This window comes from Lagenorhynchus albirostris, chromosome 1 (assembly GCF_949774975.1).
Source record: "Lagenorhynchus albirostris chromosome 1, mLagAlb1.1, whole genome shotgun sequence".
NCBI classification, from domain to species: domain Eukaryota; kingdom Metazoa; phylum Chordata; class Mammalia; order Artiodactyla; family Delphinidae; genus Lagenorhynchus; species Lagenorhynchus albirostris.
In genome coordinates, this window is record NC_083095.1 from 3,481,130 (window position 1) to 3,507,698 (window position 26,569).

Below are 26,569 nucleotides of genomic sequence, written 5' to 3' on the forward strand. Positions count from 1 at the left end.
GAGAAAAGCAACACCCATTTTATTCCAACAGACTGGGTATTCATGTGGTTTTATTTCCTTTATCTGCAAACACCCTAGGATCTGAAAAATCTTGTCTGGTATTTTAGTCATACAGACCATTAGTCACCTAGAGATCCTGCCCCCACCCTTCCTTGACATGGGTCCTTAAAGGAGATTCTGACAGAACTGTTCTGTTAGGGACAGAGCTGTGATATTGTATAAATTTTAAAGTGATATGATGAAGCTTAACATCCATTTTCTACTTCACCCAATTATGAACAAAAAATTTGTATAACAAATACTTTTAAATGCTAAGAAAAAGTATATGATTATCCTGATACCTATATTTGAATATAATTATTAATTACTATGCTAATTGTGTTATAAGCTAAATTCTGAACTCCAATTCCGTATAAACTACAAGTAGCAAACTGTAATTATTAAAGGTGATCTATACACTCATCGAAAACTTGTTGCCATTTAAAATTTTAAAGGCAAATGTCAATACAAAGCCTATTTAAGTGCAAAGTATCTCCTACTATTCAATAAAAACGCTAACAGCTCAGAAATTATGACCCACGACGGATTCCAATATTTCAAAGCACGAGTCTATTTCTCTTTTAGGCTCCAGGGCAAGAACGAAAACAATCCTTTTAAAGAAGTTCTTTTCTAATCATTTCTGCATATTTTCTGACTGCAATTCATCGTTAATTCAGACGTGTGTCCCAGTGAAACCTTCAGGGTGTTAAGCAACACAGATGTAACAGAAACTCTGCGCACGGACAACTTGGCCAGGCGTGCCGCCCGCCTCTCCTTCCTACCCCCCGCCCAATGCCTTCCCCGGGCAGTGACTTCACATCCTTTGACATCAGCACGGCTCTGAAAGGGGGATGGGAGAGCGAGCAGAAAGCAGAAAAACCAGCTTTGAACTATGCATGCAAGGCCTCTCTCAAGACTCAAATTCTGTAAGTAGTTCGTAAAATGCCAAATTGCAGTGACACACCCAGCCTCCTCTGGTTAGGTCTGCCGCAAAACGGGGTGAATTCTGCTAGAAAGGACTTCCTGCTTTTCTTATCTGAAGCACAATAGCCATTTATTAACTAACCACAGAAGGTTCCGTTTCAGTGAAACACACAATAACTTACCTCGAATATGGAGAAGGGCCACGGGCTGGAAAGGCCCATTGGAGTTGGCCGCATCCACCACCATCCTGCTGCCCGCTTTATTACATGTCAACATCTAGACTTCAGCGGGAAAGGCAATGTACTCCTTAAGGCAAGAAACCAGCCTCCATTTTAGTTTAAAAAAAAAAGACAAACTGAAGCTCTCTGCAGCTGGAGGGAACTGGCTGGTTCGTGATGTCAGCAGGCACGGGGCTCGCTGATTGGCCGGAAGCTGCAACTTAAAATGACACTAAAAAAACTGCAAATGGAAAGAGCATTCTGTTTGGCTGTCAGTGTGCATGAAAAGCCTGGACATTTTTTGGCTTTCTGCAGTCTTCATTTCTCAATAACTTTTAGGCAAAGATCCCATTTCTTAAGGGGCAGGACTGAGGCCACAACCCTGGCCAGACTATAAACACATGATTCTGAGAGAGCTACCACAAAAAAAAAAAAAAGTGTGCATGTGTGTCTACATGAACTTTAAATTTTAGCATTTCTCTAACTGGTACCCCAAATTCACTGGTACCTTATACCCACCTGGCCACCTCCTATTTTCTATTCTAATTACTTTAAATATCTGTATCATATTTAGTATTTTGGCAACCTAGTTTTGTTTTTTTTTTAAAGCAAATTGGCTATCCAAATATTACACAATCCCAATTCATCAGTTTGGACTCTTGTTCAACCTTTCCTACTACCAAGTTACGAATTAATAATCTTCAAACACCTTTTTCGGGATCTAATTTTTTTATTGGAAAAATTCAGTTAAAAAATTATATGAAAAATGAAAGCTTCTTTAAATTTAATAGGTAGAAAGTGCTGTAAGTTAAAGTTATTTATGCCACCTGGCTGTGAAAGTTAGTCATAAAATAGAATGCAAGTGTTTATTTTTGTACCTTAAAGATGTCAACATACCACTTTTATTTAATTTTTTACGTTTTGTTTAAATTAAATTTTTTAATTAAAAAAGATATTTCACTTTTTTTTAAAATGGGTCTAGTATTAAAAGCTATTATTCAGATCTTAATTTCCTATCTTCAAAAAAGGTTAATGTGAAAAGCTGAAGAAGAAGGACATCATTTCTGAATTGGAGTATCCTGGCCTGGGGAGGGGGTGTACGTGTGTGCTGGAGAAATGATTCCCTACAAAAAGAAGTGCTATTACTAGCTCCAAATGAAAATGAATAAGCTATGAGAAAAACCTCTTTGCCAGGCAGAACTGAAAAAAATTACTCACTCCTTCACACACACACACACACACACACACACACACACACACACACCTAAGTTTGTCCAGACCATGTCTTCTCTTTCTATAAATTCTCACACAACGCCCCTCGCCCCCCCCACCCCCCCCTTTCCCAGCTTGTGAACAAGAACCAAAAAGCCCTTTGGTTTCTAAGCATAATACACAACAGTAAGAAACACCTGAAATGGACCGGGGTTAGCAGTACGTCTGTGGGCTGGTACTCCACACATTTCAATGAGCAAATGAAGTGCTACAATCGTTTGGGGGTGCTTATTAAGTTCCCCTACATTAGTAAGAAGGTAGGTTTTACTATGTGTATCAATAGCCATTAAGAAAATAAATGAAAGCAAACCAAATCCTACCCCTGCCCCCGTCCGCAGAGCTGAAGGAAGCTGCCGGGTTCCAAAGCTGGCCATGAATTAAATGACAACAAGCAATGGGGAGCGGGTGTCATGTGATGGGCCTCCCACCTGCCTGGCTCCTCTGCTGTCTGCACAGCCTGTGTTCCCAGTCAGGTATTGTGAATTGAGATTCTGGCTGCTGACCCTCTGGGTGCATCAGATGCGCAAGGACGGCTCTCCCAGAACTATCACCTCCTCACGCAGGAAATGATGCCAGATGACCTCAGCATTAAGGATCGAGGCTTGCAGGGCGCTCTGTGAGGGGTCAGGAAGCAGATGCTTACTGTAGATCTTACTTTAAAAAGAGAGGGACCTGTTCTCAAACAGTTTAATACCTCATATGAGATGAGATGGGGAAATGTGCCTGTCCTAAGATTGTGCTGTTGAGTGGAAGGCAGAAATAACACGGAAAGACTCCTAGACTCTTTGTATAAAATATACAGGTTAAAGTCAAAGAAAAAGTGAAGACACTTGTTGATGTATTTTCCCTAATGATCTCAGATCAAAGGATCTCAACTTTATTAGTGATTTTCCCCCATGCTGTTTTGAAGCCTTATGCATATAAAGTAGTTCTTTAAAGGACTCAAAGTCTGTGATCTGGAAATCACTCATGAAACATACTCTAAAATATAAATAAGCAAACAAGCAGATAAATAATATGGAGGAAAAAAAAAAGACTTGCACAAATAAAGATAAGGTGTGTTTCGGGACTGGAAGCATACGTACTATAAATAAGCTGATGTTAACACTTCCCCAAATTGATTTATAGTTTTAAAGCAATTCCATTCAAAATTCAGAGGAGTCTCCTTATTTTTCTGGGTATCTGACAAAATAATTCTCAAGTTCACTTGGAAAAATTAAAAGCATGAAGAATGAGAACACTTCTCATGAGAAAGGCTGGTCCTACCAACTATAAAGCTTATGAACGAAGGACAGTGTGATGTGGGCTTAAGAGACAGGCCTTGGAACAGACAGCAACAGCTCCCAAAACAGTGAGTGTAGTTGTACAAATGTAATATTTGGATAAGGAAGGAAGCTCAAATCCACGGAAAGGGGAAGATTATTCAGACAACTGGTTGGCTATATGTGGGCAGAAGTCAATTTAAGTCTTACCAAAATAAAATCTGAGACGGGTTAAATAAAAAAACAAACACAGTTAAATTTTTAAAAAGTCAAATCATACCCCCCACAAATCCCCACAGCTTTGGGAAGAAAAGGGAAGTGAGTATATCAATTCTCAAGCCAGAAAAGGATGATTAAAAAACACTGGACAAACCTTGAGGGGATATTCCTCACATTAAAAAATTTACAAATTTCTGTATGTTCCCTCCAAAAATCAAAAGGAAGTATAAATGCTATAACTACAAGAGGTTAATAATATACTGCGATTAATTAGAAAAACACTGAGACCTCAGTGTTCAAATGATTCAGTTTATAAAAGAACTATAACCACTCAATAATTATATGAAAAAAGTATTTCTTCACCTATCAAATCAGCAATAATTTAAAAAATTATAATTAATACTGGTAAAGGCATGTTGTAACCTTGCCAACAAATCTATAAATTATTCTGATCCTTTTGGAAAATAATTTGGCAATATGTAAAGATCCTTTGTTTATGTAATTTAACTTTTGGGAGTCCATTCCAAAAATGCAGTAGCCATGAGTGAGCATCACATTTTAAAAGATATTTATTTAAAAAACTGTGCTGAGACTTCCCTGGTGGCGCAGTGGTTAAGAATCCGCCCGCCAATGCAGGGGACACGGGTTCGAGCCCTTGTCTGGGAAGATCCCACATGCCGCAGAGCAACTAAGCCTGTGTGCCACAACTACTGAGCCTGTGCTCTAGAGCCCGCGAGCCACAACTACTGAGCCCACGTGCCACAACTACTGAAGCCCGCGCGCCTAGAGCCCATGCTCCACAACAAGAGAAGCCACCGCAATGAGAAGCCTGCACACCGCAACGAAGAGTAGCCCCCGCTCGCTGCAAGTAGAGAAAGCCCACGCGCAGCAATGAAGACCCAAACGCAGCCAAAAATAAATAAATAAATTTAAAAAAAAACCAAAAAAAACTGTGCTAAAGTATACATAATATAAAATTTACCATCTTAATCATTTTTAAGTGTACAGCTCTAAGTGGCATAAGTACATTCACATTGTTGTGCTACCATAACCACCATCCATCCTCAGAACTCGTTTCATCTTGCCAAGCAGGCAATCTGTCCCCATTAAACACTTCCTCCCCATCCTCTTCCTCTCAGCCCCTGGCCACCATCGTTCTACTTTCTGTCTCTATGAATGTGACTACTCTGGGTACCTGATATAAATGGCGTCATGCAGTTTTTGTCCTTCCGTGACTGAATTACTTCACTCAGTGTAAGTGTCCTTAAGGTTCGGCCATGTAGTAGCATGTGTCAGAATTTCTTCCCTTTTTAAGACTGGATAATATTCTATTATAGGGGTATGCCACATTTTGTTCTATCCATGCCTTGATAGACACTTGGGCTATTTCTGCCTTTTGGCTATTTTGAATAATGCTGCTGTAATATGAATATATAAATACCTATTTAAGTTTCTGCTTCCAGTTCTTTTGGGTATATTCCCCAAAGTGCAAAGTATGGTAATTCTATTTTTAGTTTTTTGAGGAACTGCCATGCTGTTTTCCATAGTGGCAGCATCATTTTACATTCCCACCAGCAGTGCACAAGGGTTCCAATTTCTCCATATCCTCACCAACACTTGCTATTTTCTGTTTTTTGATAGTAGCCATCCTAGTGGGTGTTAAGTGGTATCTCACTGCGGTTTTGATTTGCATTTTCCTAATGATTAGTGATGTTAATCATGTTTTCATGTGCTTACTGTCCATTTGTATATCTTCTTTGGAGAAATGTCTATTCAAGTCCTTGCACTTTTTTTTTTTTTTGGCTGCGTTGGGTCTTTGTTGCTATACGCGGGCTTTCTCTAGTTGTGGCGAGCAGGGGCTACTCTTCGTTGCGGTGCACGGGCTTCTCATTGCGGTGGCTTCTCTTGTTGTGGAGCACGGGCTCTACGCGCGTGGGCTTCAGCAGTTGCAGCACGCGGGCTCAGGAGTTGTGGCTCATGGGCTTAGTTGCTCTGTGGCATGTGGGATCTTCCCAGACCAGGGATCAAATCCGTGTCCCCTGCACTGGCAGGCGGATTATTATTATTTTTAATTAATTATTTTTTGGCTGCGTTGGGTCTTCATTGCTGCCTGCGGGCTTTCTCTAGTTGCGGCGAGCGGGGGCTACTCTTCATTGAGGTGCGCCAGCTTCTCACTGTGGTGGCTTCTCTTGCTGCGGAGCACAGGCTCTAGGCACGCGGGCTCGGTAGTTGCGGCTTGCGGGCTCTAGAGCGCAGGCTCAGTAGTTGTGGCACACAGGCTTAGTTGCTCCGCGGCATGTGGGATCTTCCCGGACCAGGGCTCAAACCTGTGTCCCCTGCATTGGCAGGTGGATTTGGCAGGCGGATTCTTAAACACTGCGCCACCAGGGAAGTTACCCTTTGCACATTTTTTTAAACGGCTTGTTTTCTTGTTGAGCTGTAGGAGTCCTTTATAAATTCTGGACGTTAATCCCTTATCAGATAGATGATCTCCGAATAGTTCTTCCCATTTTGTGGGTTGCCTTTTCACTTTGTTGATTGTGTCCCTTGCTGCACAGAAGTTTTAAATTTTGATGTGGTCGAATTTATCTACTTTTGCTTTTTGTGCCTGTGCTTTGGTGTCATAGCTAAAAAATCATTGATAAATCTAACATCATGAAGCTTTTCCTCTGTGTTTTCCTATAAGGTCTTTGATCCACTTTGAGTTAATTTTTGTGTTTGGTGTAAAATAAGGGTCCAAGTTCATTCTTTTGCATGTGGATATCCACTTTTTCCAGCGCCATTTGTTGAACAGACTGTCCTTTTCCCAGAGTGGGTGGCACCCTTGTTGAAAACCATTTGACCATACCTGTGACGGTTTATTTCTTGGCTCTCTTCTACTCTATTGGTGTATGTGTTTGTCTTTATGCCAGTACCACACTGATTCGATTACTGCAGCTTTGCAGTAAGAATTTTGTTCTTCATTTCCAAGATTGCCTTGGTTATCCAGGGTCCCTGGAGATTCCATGTGAATTTTAGGATGAATTTTTCTATCTCCGTAAAAAAACACTGTTAGGATTTTGACAGAGATTGTATTGAATCTGAAGATCTCTTTGGGCAGTACTGATGTTTTAACGATATTAAGTCTTCCAATCCATGAACACACATTGGCTTTCCATTTACTGGTGTCTTCTTTAATGTCTTTCAGCAATGTTTTGTAGTTTTCAGCATACAAGTCTTTCACCTCCTATGTTAATTCTAAGTATTTTATTCTTTTTGAGAGCATCACATTTTTATTTATGATTCTAAAATACCAGAAACAACCTTAATGTCAAAGGGATTATCCCACACAGTGAAATATTACACATCCATCAAAAATATTTATGAATGTGTAAAGTAAAAATATACGTGAGAAGGGCAGTGTATAATTTTTCAGAAATAGTATGATCATAAAAAGGAACACTCTCAAAATATCAACAGTAGTCACCGTGGAGTGTTATGGTTATGGGTAGTTCTTCTTTCTGAAACTTCTCTGTATTGTTCAGTATTGCTAAAATAAGCACACAATACTTTGATGAAAATTAAAAGTAATAATTTTAAAAAAGACATGTAGATTAAGTTACAGCAGAGAGAATCCCTTAGTGAATGCTGCCTCTCAGGCACAGGCTAAGAACAGAGAAAGGGCTGTGATGGGAACCCAGGAAATATGATGCAAAAATTTATGGTGATGCATAAATGAGATCAAGTATGTAAAAACACACAAACCAAAATTAGCCTAAACTAGGCATGACAAACTGAACCAACAAATTACAGGATGTTGACTCCCCGTCTTGAAGAATCCATTACGGACTCCTTAAATTTTTACTGCAAGTTTGCACTGAATCAATAGGCTCATCTAAGCTCTCGAGGTTCAATTAGCCACCAGAGTACTTTCCTCACGGATGAAACAAGGACTCAGCAAACACACTGGAGGAGGCTCACGTGCAGCCCCATCACTGGCTTGGGCATAAGTCTTCACCGCCTACTCAGGGAGAGGCCACCCGCCCTCAGTAACTCCAGGCTGGTTCTTCTTTCCTCGCCTGTAAAGGGGCTGTCTGTGATCACCCCACCGCCAGGGCTTTTAGAAGGCACAAACGTCACCGATGGAGTGGGGAGCTCAGGAGGGGGCAGCTGCCACTGAAGGAGGATCCCACCGCACGTTGCTCCAGCCATTATAGGGAAGGTGCTGGAAGCAGTGGACACTGTAGCACTTGAAGAGCAGGGTCTCGACCCTGGGGCTGCAGTGTGAGGGTGCCGCAGAGCCACTGACGGGGTTTCTGCTTGGACTAACCCCTCTGGGAAGTCTTCCTCTCCCCTCTCTGGGCCACAGGTCTCTTCCCCATCAGCCTCAGGACAGTGCCTGGCACATAGCAGGCGTTCCATCAAACTGACTGAATGAAGGACCGAATCAAGCGGTAACACCCAGTTCTGATCCTGCAAAACTCCCTCACCACTCTTTATACCCCGTCCCCGTGGCGCGTAACCAAGAGGGGTACGCCATCTAACCACCTGGAGAACGACACGTCCCACCCCCTGCATGCAGAGCCCCCATCCAGGCTCCCACCACACCCTCCACTGCTGTCTGTGCCCAGCCCTCGTGCCCCCCATGGCACCCTCCAGCCACGCTTCTGGACTCTCCCATGACAACCTTCCTGCCGCTCTGAAGGGCTTGAGCTGACTCGGAGGAAAGGCACCCTTCTGGGCTCAGTGCAGAGCTCCTTCCAGAACCGAAAGTGGGCAGACAGACCACAGCTCTCAGTGCGTCCACCCGTCAAGGACGCAAACACAAGCATCTCTGTACTGCACAAAGATGAAGGTTGAAAAGGAGTTATTCTTTATTCTCTGCTTCCTCTGTCACTTTATTTGGGCTTTTATTTAAAAACAAACTGCCATTTGTAGGTAGCATTTCTGAATAAAACTTTCACATTTTCATTTCTAAATTCGGCTGAAGGTTTTAATTTTCATCTCCCCGGGCAATTTTACGGGCAAATTAAGTATGCTCATATTTTAGTGAAGAAGGTTTACAGTTTCTTTCATTAAAAGAAGGTTGTGTCTTGGGGGCTTCCCTGGTGGCGCAGTGGTTGAGGGTCCGCCTGCCGATGCGGGGGACGCGGGTTCGTGCCGCGGTCCGGGAAGATCCCACATGCCGCGGAGCGGCTGGGCCCGTGAGCCATGGCCGCTGAGCCTGCGCGTCCGGAGCCTGTGCTCCGCGGTGTGAGAGGCCACAGCAGTGGGAGGCCCGCGTACCGTAAACAAACAAACAAACAAAAAAAAGAAGGTTGTGTCTTGAGCCCAGAGAGTTGTGGTGTCATAACTGCAAGGCACTGACACTGCTGGCAGAGCAGACACTTAACCGGAAACTACACGGGCATGGGTGATGTACATTTTGTTGGGTAGGATATCTAACCTAAAAAATTTGGCTTCGCTTACAGTTTAAAATAGACTTCTTCCTTAGGCAGATCAAAGATACCTAGCATTCAGCTGTGTTCAAAGGTTGCCAGGGCACTTCTGCTTGCCAACAGCAAGGTCAAAGGGACAGGCGCCTGCTGCCCTGTTGATCTGAGTGAGTCCTGCGAGTGGTTTAAAAGGGTGGACAAGCTTATCCCAGGAAAGGCCAGCGGAGGCGAGCGGAGTAGACGGTGTAAAATCTGCCCCGAACGCGCTGTTGGGAGACCTTTGCTTATTTTTGTTCTTGCCACAGTTAGGCTGGAAAACCTTTAAAGCCAAAGCAAGTCCTCACCCCCTTCCTTGTTCTGAGAAGGTAGGAAACCCACACAAAGTACACAGAGCACACGTGACACGCCAAAGTGCTTTCGTGTTGACTATTAGCAACAAACCTCACTTCACAAAGAAGAACCTAAGGCGCAGGGAGCCGTGAGCCTGGGAGGGGTTCCAGCCCCATAACAGTTCTGAGAAAATGGAAGGATGTGGGAAGGACAGGCAGACGGGCCCAGAGGGCTTTTCATTCCTTCAGCAAACCTGTGTCTCGGGGATCCGTGGCAGATGCTAGACTGGGCACCAAAACAGCCTCTGCCCTCAGTGACACTTTAGACAGAGCAGCGTGTGGTGTGTTCTGCAACCCCAGTGTCCACCATGATGAACAGATAAAAGGTGCTCCATCCACACGATGGAATGCTATGCAGCCTTAAAAATGAGGAAGAAAATTCTGTATGATTCCACTCGTAGGAGGTCCCTAGAGGAGTCAAAGTCACAGAGACAGGAAGTAGAATGGTAGGTGCCAGGGGCTGGGGGAGGGGAAGAGGGAGGTATTAACAGGCACAGAGTATTTGTTGGGGATGATGAATAGACAGTGGTGATGGGCACACTGAATGTGAATCTATTTAATGCCACTGAATCGTACACTTGAGAATGGTTGAAGTGATAAAGGTTATGCTATGTATATTTTACCACAATTTAGGAAAAAAGATAAGGCAGGCTTGAGCCAGGGTGGCTCAGGAAACACTGGAGGAGGCAGAGCCAGCAGGGCGTGGGCAAGGGCACGCAAGCGAAGTGTGTGCGTCTGTGTGTGATGTAAGGTGCCGGGAGAAATCCAGGTGAGGTCTGGGGAAGGCCTGAGCTAGACATGAAACGTAAGATTACAGCTGCCAGTTGAAACCAACTCCCTGGGTTCTTCCCAGAAGGGGCTTGCAGAGTATGACAGGCAGAGGCTTGAGACCAACCCTGGAGTAAAAGCCACGCCTGTGGCCTGACGAGAGCGGACAGGAGGCCGCCCTAGGGCCAGGCTGTGGCTCGAGGCTGGGCTCAGGCTGACATGAGACCAGCTCTCAGTTGTTCACGAGAGCAGCATCCGTGGCACCTCTGCTCCCCAGCTACCACCAGAACAAGGGTCTGCGGCCTCCCTCAGAGCAAGGGCCACCGCTGGTCACTGTCACTGTCTTGGCCACCTGCCCACGCTCCAGACAGCCCAGGTGGTCAGTAAGTATCTGCTGTGAATTGGCACGTGCCTCACCAAGACGCAAGTTTCCTTCCATTATTGTGGGCAGTCAAGAGAAGACACCGAATCAAACGTGGCACAAACAAGACTGATGAAAGCCGAGTTTCTGAAGCCATGAGAATTAGGACAGGCACTGTGGTAACTTCTCACATTCCATTTTTATTCTTCAATTAATGGGCAAGAGGTAAAGTTCCTCTAAACAGATGCTAATTCATTTTTAAGCAGTGCAAAATGATCACTTGTATGGCGAGACTTTCAGTTGTATCAGAAAATAAACTGCTTTGAATGAGGGTGAAGTATTGTATTTGCACAAAAGGAGGGCAAGACATATAAATTTTTAACTGCCACTCAAAAGCCAATTTTTAAAAATTCGGTTAAGTTCTCCGAACAATAATGTAACAACTTCTTTCCCAAATGGCCTAACACTGAGCATTTCTAAATTTCTGCCCCAGGGTCTCCAGTTAACGTTAGGCCCTAGTTGTTTCATTATAACTTTGACTTCTCCCTAGGCCTTTCTTTCCTAAAACAAGGAGAACGGCCTCAAGAAACGAAGTTCATGATTCATTAGTCACCTAAAAAAACTGGTCTCTTCATTTAACACTTCTACCTTCCAGACCGAAAATATTAAAAGAAAGGACTAACTCAGAGAAACCTTTGAACGAACAGGGCCTGAAGACTACATTCAGCCTCAACGTTAAAAAAATAAAAACAGGAAATACTATTTTCCACTTAACGAATGACTTAAGCATTTAAATGGCCTCAGTACTAGAAAGGGGCAATTGGGACAGACAGGCACCTCCTGCGCCCTGGGCAGAAGTGTTCATGGTGCAACCTCTCTGGACAGCACATCTAAAGGGTTCTTGAAAACGCGTGGCCTTTGATCAGTACTTCCCTTCCTTGATTCCAGCTTAAGGAAAGGTTCAAAAGTGTGAACAACAAAAGATTTACATTAAAGTACGGTTTACAGCAGCTGAAAACCATGGGAATAATAAACGGTGTTTAAATCATGCTCCTATTTCCATTAAAGCATTAGACACCACTTGATAATCCTTGCCTGAGTCAATAGTTTCTCTAGAGATTTCAACGTTTAATCTGGCATTCTTCTAAAAGCAGAGCTATTTCTTGCCAAATAGAACTATTTGGTTATCTTGACATACAGCTCCTACTGGAAAGTGAGGGTAAGCTTAATTCTTTGCCTTTCAGTTACAAGTTTCCCTCAAATGGTGAAAACTAAATGTTTTTTTGGCTTTCTCTTTTTTGAATATCATTATGTGTTTCATTGATGTCAGTGTGTTTTAATCTACTAAAATCATACTTTCTTCTCTTTTTTTTAAGATTTTATTTATTTATGTATGGCTGCGCTGGGCCTTCATTGCTGCACGTGGGCTTTCCCTAGTTGTGGCGAGCGGGCGCTGCTCTTCGTTGTGGTGTGCGGGCTTCTCATTGCGGTGGCTTCTCTTGTTGCGGAGCACGGGCTCTAGGTGCACGGGCTTCAGTAGTTGTGGCACGCAGGCTCAGTAGTTGTGGGTCACGGGCTCTAGAGTGCAGGCTCAGTAGTTGTGGTCCATGGGCTTAGTTGCTCTGCAGCACGCGGGATCTTCCTGGACCAGGGCTTGAACCCATGTCCCCTGCATCGGCAGGCGGGTTCTTAACCACTGTGCCACCACGGAAGCCCCCATACTCTTTTTTATGTTCAGGTGCATAATTTTAACCATTGTGTTATACTTGGACTAGCTGCTGTGTATTTTTTGGCATGGCCTCATTTATTTTTGTTTCCTTGATTTGTGACACAGTAAGATGTCCCCCCAGGCTTGTTTGTACCTTCCCTGCCCCAGACTTGGAATCAGCCATTTTTCAACGAACCCTGATTCCTTTCAGTGGGGAATGATATTAGAGACCAAAATCAGGGTACTAGTGGGTGGTCGTTGCTACTGGACTGCTGTTGCTTTTAGGTACTTTCAGTGGAGGGAGCTAGAACATAAACATATATTCTAGAATATATATATATATATATATATATTTTAGTTGTGCATTCATAACATTGTAGTGTTTTCACTTGTTTCTTGAATTTTCATAGTTTTATCTTTATCTTACACTGAAAATCTTTATTTCTAATTTCATTGACGTAATTATTGCTATATCATATTAAAATGATTGACAACAATAATGATATTATTACAAACAGTAGGAACTTTGAGTTGGCTCATTTCATTGCAAAAAAAAGCTGTTGGTATATATTTGTTGTGATTCCATTAAATTTTTAAAATGTCCAGAGAGGACTGGCATCTTTAGGATGTTCAAGTCCCCTTTCTAAGAGTGTAGTGTGTAGTTGTTCAAGGACACTTTCATTTCCTTTAGGGGTGTTTTTAAGTTTCCCTCATGTGGGTTTTGCACATTTCTTAGCAAGCGTGTGCCCAGATATTTCATTATTGGTGCTATTATTGTAAATGGGATCTCCTCTTCCATTATGTCTTCTAAATAATTGTTAATTGTTTATTTGGAGGTTGTTGATTTCTGCATCTTGCTTTCACCTCCTGCTTCCTTCCTGAATTATCTTACAGTTTGCACTAGTTTTTCAGCTGATTTTTTTGGATGTTTTCAGGTATCTAATGAGATCTGCATGTAAAAGCAATCTCACCTCTTTGTTTCTAAATCTTATACCTTTAGTGTCTTTCTCCTGAGTTGACTGAAAGCATTAATGGAAATAGGATTTCCATTGGTTGATGGGGAACAGACACTGGCAGGGTGCCAAAATATACCTTGTAGATTATCACTGGTACTTCTGAATTGCAAAGGGAAATACTGTACAATGGAGAGATCAATCGGTCACCACCTTACTATAATACAGCGGTAAAATCTAGCATCACTTTTGCTAGTCACCAGACAGTATGCATCTCTCACAATAAAGAAACTGTCTCCTGAGTTACACAGCGCCACCCCTGGTATATTCTATCCACAGAAGGTTTCCATTTTCAGGAACTACAGGGAATAAGGGGAATACTTTACAGGACAATCATCTTGGCTAATTTAACAAGTCACACACTAGTGCTGCGGTTGATGGCACTCTCAGGCTGGTAGTGACCCCAGCTGTCTGGCAGAAGCAAAAACAAATCCCTGCTGAAGAAGACACTTTTATCCTGGGTTTCAATTTATTTCAGACATTTGAGTACAGTGACCAGCATACACTAAAAAGTAGTCAGGTACACAGGAAATAAGACGTCATGAGCAAAATGTGACAAGGACTTCAGATGTTGGTAATATCTCACACAGACTATAAAGCAGCTGTGCTGACTAAAAGAAATGACAAATTTGATGGTTTCTGCAAGGCAATAGGAAAATATTTTTAAAAAGTCACACAGCAGATTAAAAATAGAACTTCCATAAATGAAAAAAGAATATCTGAAATTTAAAACTTTGTGGCTGTATTTTATATTCCATTTTTCTAGTAACTTATTTTTACTCTATTTTATGAAAGTACTAGTCCATGGTGGGTTGAAAATTAAAAAGAAAACTGGTCCTTCACCATGGATAACGTGAAACTCTGATCAAGAATACAGCACGTGTAGTGAGGTGGATGGACCTAGAGTCTGTCATACAGAGTGAAGTAAGTCAGAAAGAGAAAAACAAATACTGTATGCCAACGCATATATATGTAATCTAAAACAACGGCACTGCTAAACCTAGTGGCAGGGCAGGAATAAAGACACAGATGTAGAGAACGGACTTGAGGACATGAGGTGGGGGGAAGGGGAAGCTGGGAAGAAGTGAGAGTAGCACTGATGTATACACACTACCAAATGTAAAATGGATGGCTAGTGGGAAGCTGCTGCATAGCACAGGGAGATCAGCTCAATGCTTTGTGACGACCTAGAGGGATGGGATAGGGAGGGTAGGAGGGAGGTTCAAGAGGGAGGAGGTATGGGGATATATGTATACATATAGCTGAGTCCCTTTGTTGTACAGCAGAAACTAACACAACATTGTAAAGCGATTATACTCCAATAAAGATGTAAAAAAAAAGGAGGGACTTCCCTGGTGGCGCAGCGGTTAAGAATCCGCCTGCCAATGCAGGGGACACGAGTTCGAGCCCTGCTCCAGGAAGATCCCACATGTCACAGAGCAACTAAGCCTGTGTGCCACGACTACTGAGCCTGTGCTCTAGAGGCCACAAGCCATAACTACTGAGCCCACGTGCCACAACTACTGACGCCCGTGCACCTAGAGCCCATGCTCTGCAATGAGAAGCCACCGCAATGAGAAACCCGCGCACTGCAACGAAGAGTAGCCTCTGCTCGCCGCAACTAGAGAAAGCCCACCTGCAGCAATGAAGACCCAATGCAACAAAGAAAAAAAAAAGATGTTAAAAAATAAAAAAAGAATATAGCACGGTAAGTCACAAAAAGGTTGAAAAATACAATCTTAAAGAAAGATAGTAAACAAAAGATTCCAATACACATCTGATTAGAGCCAAAGGGGGAAAATAAAGGAAACTAATACAGAGATAACAACTGAAGAAATAATGGCTGAGAACTTCCTACAACTGAGGAAATATAACAATCCACAGACTCAAAGTGAATGGCAAAAAAGACTGATAAAAAAGAAATCTATACTTGGACCCCTGGCAATGGAATCACTGAAAAAAAATCAATGTCATAGTCAAAATCAGAAAAGTGGCCAGAAATTACAAACAATACTTTCAAAAAGAATGAATTTGGGGACTTCCCTGGTGGCACAGTGGTTAAGAATCCACCTGCCAGTGCAGGGGACACGGGTTCAAGCCCTGGTCCGGGAAGATCCCACATGCTGCGGAGCAACTAAGCCCGTGCGCCACAACTACTGAGCCTGCACTCTAGAGCCCGCGAGCCACAACTACTGAGCCTGCGCGCCACAACTACTGCAGCCCACGCGCCTGGAGCCCGTGCTCTGCAACAAGAGAAGCCACCGCAATGAGAAGCCCGTGCACCCAACTAAGAGTAGCCCCAGCTCGCCACAACTAGACGAAAGCCCGTGTGCAGCAATGAAGACCCAACACAGCCAAAAATAAATACCTAAAATAAATTTTTAAAAAAAGAATAAGAATGAATTTGGCTTCTCCGTACTAATGCAAGTCAAAAGGCAATGAAATACTTATCTTCAATGTACTGAAGGAACACAAAAATCTACGATTAGATATTCAGTGATTATCTTTCAAGAATGAGGGCAAATGAAGACATTTTCCAGATAAACAGTTTGCCACCAGCAGACTCTTATTAAAGAAAATTCTAAATGATGTATTCAAACAAGGTTTTGACCTCCGATGGAAAGTCTGAGATGCAAAAAGGAATGAAGAATAAAATGATAAATACGTAGATAAATCTAAATGGTCATCAACAGAATAAAACAGTAATACTGTTATGGAGGACTTAAAAAGATTGGGATTCAGATACTCAACGATGGAGGAGTCTGAAGAGATGGCAGTGGCAGCCTTCCTTTTCTGAGGTATGATTGACATAAAACATTATATAAGTTTCAGGTGTACAACATAATGATTTGATATTTGTATATACTGCAAAATGATCACCACAATAAGTCCAGTTAACAGTTAATATCCATCACCGTACACAGTTACAAAATTTTTTTTTCTTGTGATGGGAACTTTGAATATATACTCTCTTAGCGGCTTTCAAATATTCAATACATTATTATTAACCATAGTCACCATGCTGTGCATTACGTCCCCATGACTTACTTATTTTAACTGCAAGTTTGTGCCATTTGACTTCCTTCATCCATTTCGCCTACCTCCCCACCCCCTGCCTCTGGCAGCCATTTTTAAAATTAATAGACTTTAATTATTGGGTTTACAGAAAAGCTGAATGTAAAGTACAGAGTTCCCATACCCCTCTCCACCCTCCCCTAGTTCCTCCTATTATTAACATCTTGCAATAATGTGGCACATTTCTTACAACTGGTGAGCCAATATTGATACGTTACTATTAACTAAAGACCATAGTTTATGTTACGGTTCACTTTGTGCATTCTGTGGGTTTTGACAAATGTAAAATGCCATGTATTCACCATTACGGTAACATATGGCAAGTTCCACTGTCCTAAAAATCTCCTGTGCTCTGTCTGTTCATCCCCCCATTCTCCCAACCACTGGCAACCACTGATCTTTTTATTGTCTCCACTGCCTTTTCCAGAATGTCATATAGTTAGAATCATACAGGATGCAGCCTTTTCAGATTGGCTTTTTTCATTTAGTAATAGGCATTTAAGGTCTTTTCACGGCCTGGTAGCTCATTTCTTTTTATTGCTGAATAATATGCCATATTTTGGATGTATCATGGTTTGCTTATCCATTCACCTACTGAAGGACATCCTGGTTGCTTCCAAGTTTTAGATATTTTGAAAAAATTGTGGCAGAGTTTTTTTAACCACCCCAAATTCTTGCATAAAATCATACAGTGCAACCAAGCAGGCAAAATCAAATACCCAGAGCCAACATCTACAACAAAATTAGGTGAAAATGTGTCCCCACAGACACGTGAGCATATAGGAGAGCCCACCAGCAGCCACAGGCTCGTGTGCTATCAGTGTCTGGGGGAAGACGGCAGAGAGGAACGACGGGCGTCCTCTGGAGCTGAGAACTCTGAGATAACCAGAGAGCCCGGTGAACCCACCTGAGAACAGCGGCTGAAAGCAGAAGGGGTCTGTACCCCACAATGGATGAGGGCAAGGAGTCCGCAGCCAAGACTGAAGGGGCCCTTGGAACCCTCAAAATTCAGCAGCCGTAGCTTTCTTCCAGAACTAGGTCACACTGGTGAGAAACTGCTGGGAAGAGAATCCAGACTGAACAGCAGAGGGGCAGGAGAGGAAATGGAAAAAGAAGGTCCAAACATTAGCAGGGGAAGAGAACCAAATCAGGGCACTCAGGAGGTAAGCCACCACATTTTAGAAAGTTTCACAAAAATAACCGAAGCTAGAGCTCTAGAGCCCAAGCTCCTCTTCTCTAATTTCACACACACGCGAGCATCAGGAGGGATCAAAGTCAAGTCCTACATGGAGTTCTCATAAGGAGAAAGCGAAAAGGAACTAAATGACACCTATGCAGCAGTAAAAGGATGACAGGGAGGCGTCCCACAAGGACATTAAAAACTACAGCCTAACAGTTCAGGATGAGACAAAAGACATTAAAGGAATAGCGTAATGTCAAAGGACTACATGAATATTAACAGAAAAACTCAGAAATAGGTAATAACTCTGTAAAGAATTAAAAAACGGAAAAAATAATTTCGGAAATGAAGATTAACTGAAAAGAATACAAGAGCAAATAAGCACAACATAAAATGCCCTACAGGGAATAGTACATGAAAAAGAGAAAAAAATTAAATCAAAAAGGAATGATAAAAACCCAGAGGGAGACAACAAACATAAAAACAGGCAAAGAAGATTCAATATTTATACAATAGGAGTCTCCACAGGAGTAAACGAAAGCAAGGGAACAGAACAAATCCTCAAAATAATAATCCAAGAAAAAGAGATTTGGTACTACACATTTAAAGAACATAGCATGTATGTGGGAAAGTCGACCCAGAATGATATATTCCGAAATTACTGGACTTTAAAGAAGAAAAAAACCTGTTTAGGCATCAAAGCAAACAGACCAAGTAACTTGTAAGATAAAGAAAATTAAACTGACATCAGAGTCTGACAGCAATGCTTTATTACAGACGGAAGTGGAGGAACATCCTTAAGATACTCATGAAAAGAAAACGTGAACCGAGGACTTTCTATCCAGACATTCTTTGAAGTCTGAAATAAAAGTGTCCTAGAGAGGACGCTTCACACCAAAATAATGAGGGTATCAGCACAGAGACTGGAGGTGAGCACCAGCTGTATATTCCCCTGGAGAACAAGTGTAAACAGGGACGGGAGGGAGAGAATACAGTTTGTCACGACTATGTGCTCTGAGAATGAAGGCAGTTAAACTATATAAAAGGCGGAGGGGGAAGGAAATGAAAAGATGCAAAAATTTTAACCTTTCAGTCGTCACACTGGTCACAATGTTGGTATCATTTTTCTGAAAATACACTGTGTATAATGTGGGACAAAGTAAATGAATAATTATCTGGTACTTAAGACAGAAGTTAAATAAATGCCTGCAAACCTGCATTTGAAAGGAAAATATCAGTATGAACTCCTGATGTGCTATATCCTGAAAAAACCCTATTTTCTAATTTGGTCTACTAAAAAGTCCTGTGAACAGTGACCATTCCAATAGCAACGAGAATCCTAGCACCCAGACTGTGGTCTTAAAATACCATTCCCCACTAAAAGGCAGGACTTCTTGGACAAATGACTGATTCTAAAACCTATACAGAAATGAAAAGAGCCAAGGCAATTCTGAAGAAAAAGCTGAAGGACTTACACTATCAGACACCAAGACCTCCTAGGGTGTGTCAGTGGTTCTCCCGACACAGCTCAGGCAGCCAGGGGAACAAAACAGAGCCCAGAAACAGGTCCGCACAGTGATGGTACTTTATTTACAACAAAGATAACACCACAGTGAGTGAAGGGTGACCTTTTCGACAAGGGTGCTGTGCCAGACGGAGAGCCACACGGGAAAGGAATTGTGACCTCCAGCATCACAGCAGAAACAAAACTTAACTCTACATAGACTGTACAGTCCAGTGCGAAAGGTCAAAGAAAGTTTTAGGAAAACAGACATAAGATAACATCTTCACTACTCTGTGGAAAGCAAAGATATATTAAACAGATCAAAGTACTCTCAAAGGGCTAACGCCTTTGAGAGTGAAAATTCAAGACACAAGAGTAGAAGAAAATGTGCAATTCCCATATCTACAAAGGACCTATATCTGAACTCCTACAAATCTATTTTTTATAAAATCTTACAACCTAGTAGAAAGAAGGGCCCAAAGACTTAAACCAGAACTTCACAAAATAATATATCTGAGCAGACGATAAACCTACGAAGAGATGCTTAACTTCACTCATCATCAGTTAACTTTGAAACCAGCTCACCAGAATGGCTAAAATGAAAGCCAAACTATAGTGGAACAAAGTATTTGCAACACATATATAACCAACAGAGAGTTCATATCCAGAATAAAAACTCTTTAAAAAAAATTAAGAAAATGGCAGTCCAATGGAAAAGGGCCAATAAACATTTGTAAAAGCCCCCGACCTCATAACAGAAGCGCAAATTGAAACAACAGTGAGATACCACAATGAGATAGCGTGGTACTGGCATAAAACAGGCACATAGATTGATGTGATAAAACTCAGAGTCCAGAAATTAAACTTTACATTTGTGGTCAATTGTTTTTTGATAAGGATACCAAGGAAACTCCATGAAAAAACAGCTTCTGCAACAAATGGTGCTGGGACAACGGGATAGTCATGTGCAAAAAGATGAATTTAGACTTCTACCTCACATTACACAAAAAATTAACTTGAAATGGATCGCAGACCTAAATATAAGAACTAAAACTAGAAAACTTCTAGAAGAAAACACAGGAAAAAAAACTTTGTGACCTTCAGTTAGGCAAAGAGTTCTTGGATACAACATCAAAAGCAAGATCTATAAAAGAAAAATATAATAAATCGGACCTCATCAAAATTCAAAATTTGGGGGCTTCAAAGACGCTATTCAAGAGTGTAAAAATTCGAGACACAAACTGGGAGAAAATATTTGTAAATAATATACCTGATAAAGGACTCATATCCAGATTACATAAAGAATTGGCATAATTCAGCAATAAGAAGATAGGCAATTTAAAAACAGGCAAAAGATCTGATAGACATTGCATCAAAAAAGATATACAGGGACTTCCCTGGTGGTCCAGTGGTTAAGACTCCACGCTTCCACCGCAGGGGGCACGGGTTCGATCTCTGGCTGGGGAACTTGGATCCCACACGCCACGCAGCACAGCCAAAAAAAACCCCACAACGTATACAAATGGCTAACAGGTACATGAAAAGATGCTTAATATCTGTAGCCAGTAGGGAAATGCAAATTAAAACCATAAGGAGATAGATACCAGTACACACCCATAAGAAAGACTATAATCAAAAAGACAGACGATGACAAGTGTTAGCAAGAATGTGGGTATATCGGAACCCCATACATTGCTGGTGGGAACTTACAATGGTCTGGAAGACAGTTCAGCAGTTTTTTTAAAAAGCTAAACATAAACTTACCACACAAGCCAGCAGTTCCCCTCCTGGGTATCTACCCAAGAAAGATGAAAATATATGTTCAAACAAAGACTTGTATTCAAATGTTCAGAGCAGCGTTATACGTAATAGCTAAAAAAACAACTCAAATATCCATCAATTGTTGAATGGATAAATAAAATGTAGGATATTCATATAATAGAGAATATTATTCAGCATTAGAAAGAAACCACTCAAAGTAGAGGAACCTCAAAAACATTATATTAAGAGTCAAATGTAAAAGAGTACATATTGCCGACTTCATTTATGTGCAATGTCCAGAAAAGGCAAATTTAGAGGCAGAAAACAGATGAGTGGTTGCCTGGAGCTGGGGATAGGAGTGGGGATTGATGGCAAATGGGCATAAGGTAATTTTTTTGATGGGTGATGGAAATATTCTAAAACTGTATTGTGGTAATGGTTGCACAACTCTACATGTTTACTGAAATAATCAAAATTTCCAATTACAGTTAGTGAATTTTTCAGTATGTAAATTATGCCTCAATAAAACTCTTAAAAAAAGGCTATGATTTGAAAAAAAAAAAGAAAAGAAAATCTATGGATAGAGCTGAAGTTATACTCAGAGGAATACATGGCTTTAAGTGAACTCTGTATTTAACTTAATAAATGAGGAAAACAATAAAATAAAACAAAACAGGATAAGTAATTAAGATAAAAGTGGAAGTGAAATATATTGAAAACAAAATAATCAAAAGAATAAATGAACTCATAAGGAGACATCACCACCACAGAGGTAAAAGAAATTAAAAGATTCATTAAAGAACACAATGTACCACTCAATACGTGACCTACTCTAAACTGACCTAACGTGGAAGGAATCTGCAGATTTATCGCCGAGCAAAGCACTAGGCCCAGCTGAGTTCTAAAGCAACCTTTTCACCCTATGTCATGTACTGTAAGATGCATCTGTTATTCCACATTTGGTTTTTGCTAAAATCGGGTGCATTTTACAATCCCTGTCATCGGATGGCAGCATGAGAGAGTGGCATAAAAATGTACAGAGCATCCTCAGGAAAGATCACGAAGTGCCAGGATCAACACATTTTAGATCTGACAAAATACAGTAGTACAAAAAAGGAAGAAAACTCTGGCCCAGCTTCACACAGTAGATATGAAAGCAGATTAACGAAAATTAATAAACTGAACCCAGCACGTAGAAAAGTTATAACATACTGCGACAACATTGAGGTTTATCTCAGTAATGCAAGAATAGCTCAAAACCGGAAAATCTATCAACACAGAAATTATTAAATTAACATCTTAAGGAGAAAAACCATACGGCACCTGATAAAATTCAGCAGCAGTGCTAGCTCAAGACCAACCAGCCAGGGTGGTGCTGGTAAGAGCCATGTAGATGTGAACCATGGAGCAGGAGCAGGCTGGGTGAAGGCGATTTACCAGAAACCAAGGGCCATTTTCACATGAAACGAGGAAATGCTGAAGCCTTTCACCAAAATGGGAGGTAACAGGGAGGCCTGCTCTCACCTCTGTTATCTCTGTGTTACTGGTCCTAGCTAACGGCATAATAAAATTAAAACCACCAGTATGTGTTGGTATAAATATTGGAAGAGAGAGAAAAGTATCTAGTTACTAATGACAGGACTATATGTGCAGATGCTAGTAAAAAATTACTAAGATCAATAAGAAAATTTGATAAGGTGACAGAATAAGAAAATATTTAAAAAACCAACAGCATTTCATTAGATTGGTAAGAACTAACTAGAAGTAGAAATGAAAAAAATATAACCCCATCACAAGAGTGACAAAAACTATAAAGCACTTAGGAATAAATTTAATGCAAAGGTAAAGAATCCCAAAAAGATCATAAAACCTTCTAAAAAGTCAGAAAACAAGACCCGACAAATGGAGGTGATGCACCAGGTTCCTAGGTGGAAAAAGAGTATCATAAAAACATGAATCTTTCCCCAGTTAATATACCTTTAATGTAATTCCAATCAGTTCCTTTCTTGTCTGAGCCAGACAAAATCACGTTAACATGCATAAAGATGCACCAGACAAGGCCAGTGAGGGGCACGCCTTGACCAGTGGGAAATTCTGGATATGTGGGTGTGCTCCTTCCGGGCACAGTGTAAGTACAGGCTCTGCCTGGCAGAGCACATCCCTGATGGGCACTAGAGACAGGGCCTGGACCCTGGAGGCTCAGCAATAGCTATGGGAAGCCTTTTCCACCGCAGACATTTGAGTGCTGCGGCTGGGCCTCCTCAGGGCACTGGGGAGGGGTGACAGCAGGCCAGTGGGCGAGGGTGCTGGCCCCAGCAGAGCAGGCTCTTGGTCCCCCCAAACCGAGAGCAGGGCCGGTTTCCAGGTGTTCCACACAGTATCTGATGAATGAATGAACAGCATCAGAAAGGTATGGACTATCTGGGAGGGGAGACGCCTCAAAAATGACCTATATGCATGTCATCTACTACAAAGCTAAACCAAATATACGCCAGATACAAGCTCTGTAAAATGCAGCGAGAGGAGAGCCTGGATTCCTAGCAAGTGAGGGGCCAGAAATGCATCCGTGAATCCATAAATCCCTCCCTCTATCCACTACTCCATCCCTCCACCTCTTCCTCTCTCCATCTACCCCTCCCCCTGTCCAGCAATCCCGGACACCTGCACTGAGCTCTGGCTCTCTGCCCTGCAGTGCGGAAGGCGCTGGAATACACCTGTAGAGATGACAAGCTTCCTGCTCCAATCTCATATGTGATGAAAATTGACTGCAGAAGACCCACTGCTATGAATTTAAGGTATGAAAATTGTCTGATGTTTCATTACACTAGGCTTATATTTTAGTAAACGTGAAAGTGTTCAGAGGTTCACATTTGACTTTGGGGCCCTTACCCTATTTCCCCAATAAGGTTTTATGTACTTCAAGATCTCCTAGAGGAGCACTTTTAGGGGTTGAACACCCTCAGAAGGAAAGGGGTGGCTGTGCTGTTTGGGGGGACGTTTGAAGCAAAGAGCACTGTTCCCTGACTAGTCTCAAGTAGGAAACCCTGGGTAGAGGTACTCCCCAAATGACTCACAAGGAGCAAGTCCATAGGGGACTATCGTTATAGCCCTCACTTCCCCAACACCAGAATAATGAAGAGCTTCTACCACAGTTTTTACAATTACTCTACTTGTAGTTACTCCTTTCTGAATTTCTGGAGCTCTAAGACAAATGAAAGAGGAGAATTACTTAAAAGAAAATTGGCTAGCTTAATTACAATTAACAGGAAAAGATTTAAAGTCTTCCACTGCGTGTGTGTGTTTTTTTTAAGTGTTTTGTACCTGTAATGTACTCATGATTACATTTTTATCTTAAATGGCTCTGGAATTTGAAATATTAGTTGGTTAAGTTAGTGACATTCAATCTAAAAAAACTGAATAAAGAAAAAATAACCCTACAGAATTTAAACACAGCAAAGGTACAAGAAACTAGCAAACTATCAAAAGGTTACTCTTTCCCCCTAAATGGGGAAACTTTTAACTTTTGAAAGACGAATAATAAAAATTACCTTTTAAAGATGGTAGTTTTTGAAGTTCTCTATTATTGCTGGCGCTAAACCTGGAAGAATTTTGCCGTTTGTCTTTCTTCACTACGGGCTGAGGGGCTGGCACTTTTACTTTACTAGATACTGCAGACGGGGCAGCAACAAGGCTGTTTTTCCTGCTGGGAATCTGTTTCCAAAATGAAAACAAAAACAAATGAGTACGTCAAATGGTTGTAGTTTATAGCACAATTAGCATAGGCAAAAAATACACATAAAAATGCAAGTTTTGGACTTCCCTGGTGGCACAGTGGTTAAGAGTCCGCCTGCCAACGCAGGGTACAAGGATTCCAGCCCTGGTCCAGGAAGATCCCACATGCCGCAGAGCAACTAAGCCCACGAGCCACGACTACGGAGCCCATGTGCCACAACCACTGAAAGCCCGCGCGCCTAGAGCCCATGCTCCGCAACAAGAGAAGCCACCGCAATGAGAAGCCCGAGTACCGCAACGAAGAGCAGCCCCTGCTCGCCGTAACTAAAGAAAGCTTGCACGCAGCAACGAAGACCCAACGCAGCCATAAATAAATAAATAAAATAAATAAAAATTTTTAAAAATGCAAGTTTTGCTCTGGGATCTCCTTCACGCTACTGTAAACAACTCAAGCCCTTATAGTTGCTGGAGTTTGAGGCTACATCCCACCCCTACCAATGCTACATTTCAAGAGACTTCACAGATATACCTAATTTCCCATATCTTCTTTCAAACTTCTTCCTTATAGGTTGATGATAGTGACCCTCCAAAGATGTTCACTTCCTAATTCCTGGGTCCTATGAATATGTTTCCTTACTTGGCAAAAGGGACTTGGCAGGTGTGATGATGTTAAGGATCCTGGGATGGCAGATGATCCTGGGTCATCAGGAAGGGCCCCACGTAATCACACAGGTCTTTGCGAGACAAGAGAAGGCAAGGAGGCCACGAAGCAGAGGTCAGAGGATGGAAGATGCTACGCTGCTGGCTTTGATGACAGAGGAAGGGGCCCTGAGCCAAGGAGTGCAGGTGGCCTCTAGAAGCTGGAAAAGCCCAGGAAACGATTCTCCTCTAGAGCCTCCAGAAAGGACTGGCCAGGCTGACACCTTAATTTCAGCCCATTTCAGACTTCTGACCTCCAGAACTCTAAGATAATGAGCTTGTGTTCTTTTAAGCCATTAAGCTTGTGGTCATTTGTACAGCACCGACAAGAAACTAGTATAGTTGAATACCTTATAAATGACAGCTTTCCCTGTTTGCTCACATTAAGCCCTCAAAAACCAGTAAAGGCTACCGAAAGGCGCTTTCCTCTTGAGCAACAGGAAATGCCCTTGTTTCTAGCCTTTCCTTGCATTCGTCTCCAGGCTCCAGATTCTGTGTGCTCATCTCCAGCCTGCTCCGTGACAACTAGGCTGTCCCACGACGTGCAGTTGACATGCAAGGTGAGGAGCACTGCCAACACTCAAGCAGAGGCGGTGGATGAGTGTGAGGGCACACGCAGCAGAGCCAGGGGTCCCCTGTCATCCGTGCAGGCTAACGGGTCGAGCTTGCCCAGGAGCCCTGTGGAGCTTGGCTGTGCTCGGCCCCTGCAGTGACGGCTGACAGCACAAAGGTGAGCGTCCACTGTCAAGATTCTTTGTGCAACACACTCCCTCCTCCCACACCCTCCTGTCTGCTCAAGGATGGACTCTGTATGTGCACACAGGCTCTTTTAAAAAGCCCATCAAACTCGTCCTAGAAACACGACCCTGCCAATCCCCTTCCGATTACAGAGCGCCAAAGAGACACACTGACTTGAGCCCCCAACTATATGCTCTCATCCTTGAATGGGATTTTTACTAAGAAGTGAGAGCTGCTTTATTTTTTAATAAGGTGCTCAAGGATATTTGGAAAGAGTTTTCCAAGAAGCCATA

At 42.1% G+C, this 26,569-nt stretch overlaps 1 protein-coding gene and 1 long non-coding RNA gene across 11 annotated transcripts in view; one reads left to right on the top strand and one right to left on the bottom strand.

Annotated features, from left to right (window-relative positions):
- Positions 1-26,569, bottom strand: part of PPP2R5C (protein phosphatase 2 regulatory subunit B'gamma) — a 132,391-nt gene that overhangs the window by 93,581 nt on the left and 12,241 nt on the right. For 7 of the 10 annotated variants that reach the window (XM_060158971.1, XM_060158877.1, XM_060159065.1 and 4 more), the window contains one exon: positions 24,656-24,818. In XM_060158971.1, the coding sequence (XP_060014954.1) occupies positions 24,656-24,818 (163 nt within the window). Of the gene's footprint in view, positions 1-1,145; positions 1,329-24,655; positions 24,819-26,569 lie in introns of those variants that run through there. The other 3 variants (XM_060159436.1, XM_060159565.1, XM_060159649.1) reach the window with 3 other exon arrangements.
- LOC132526033 (uncharacterized) lies at positions 875-25,248 on the top strand. Its single transcript, XR_009542435.1, has 3 exons — positions 875-965; positions 23,800-23,902; positions 24,967-25,248. It is a non-coding gene; the product is annotated as an uncharacterized LOC132526033 (long non-coding RNA).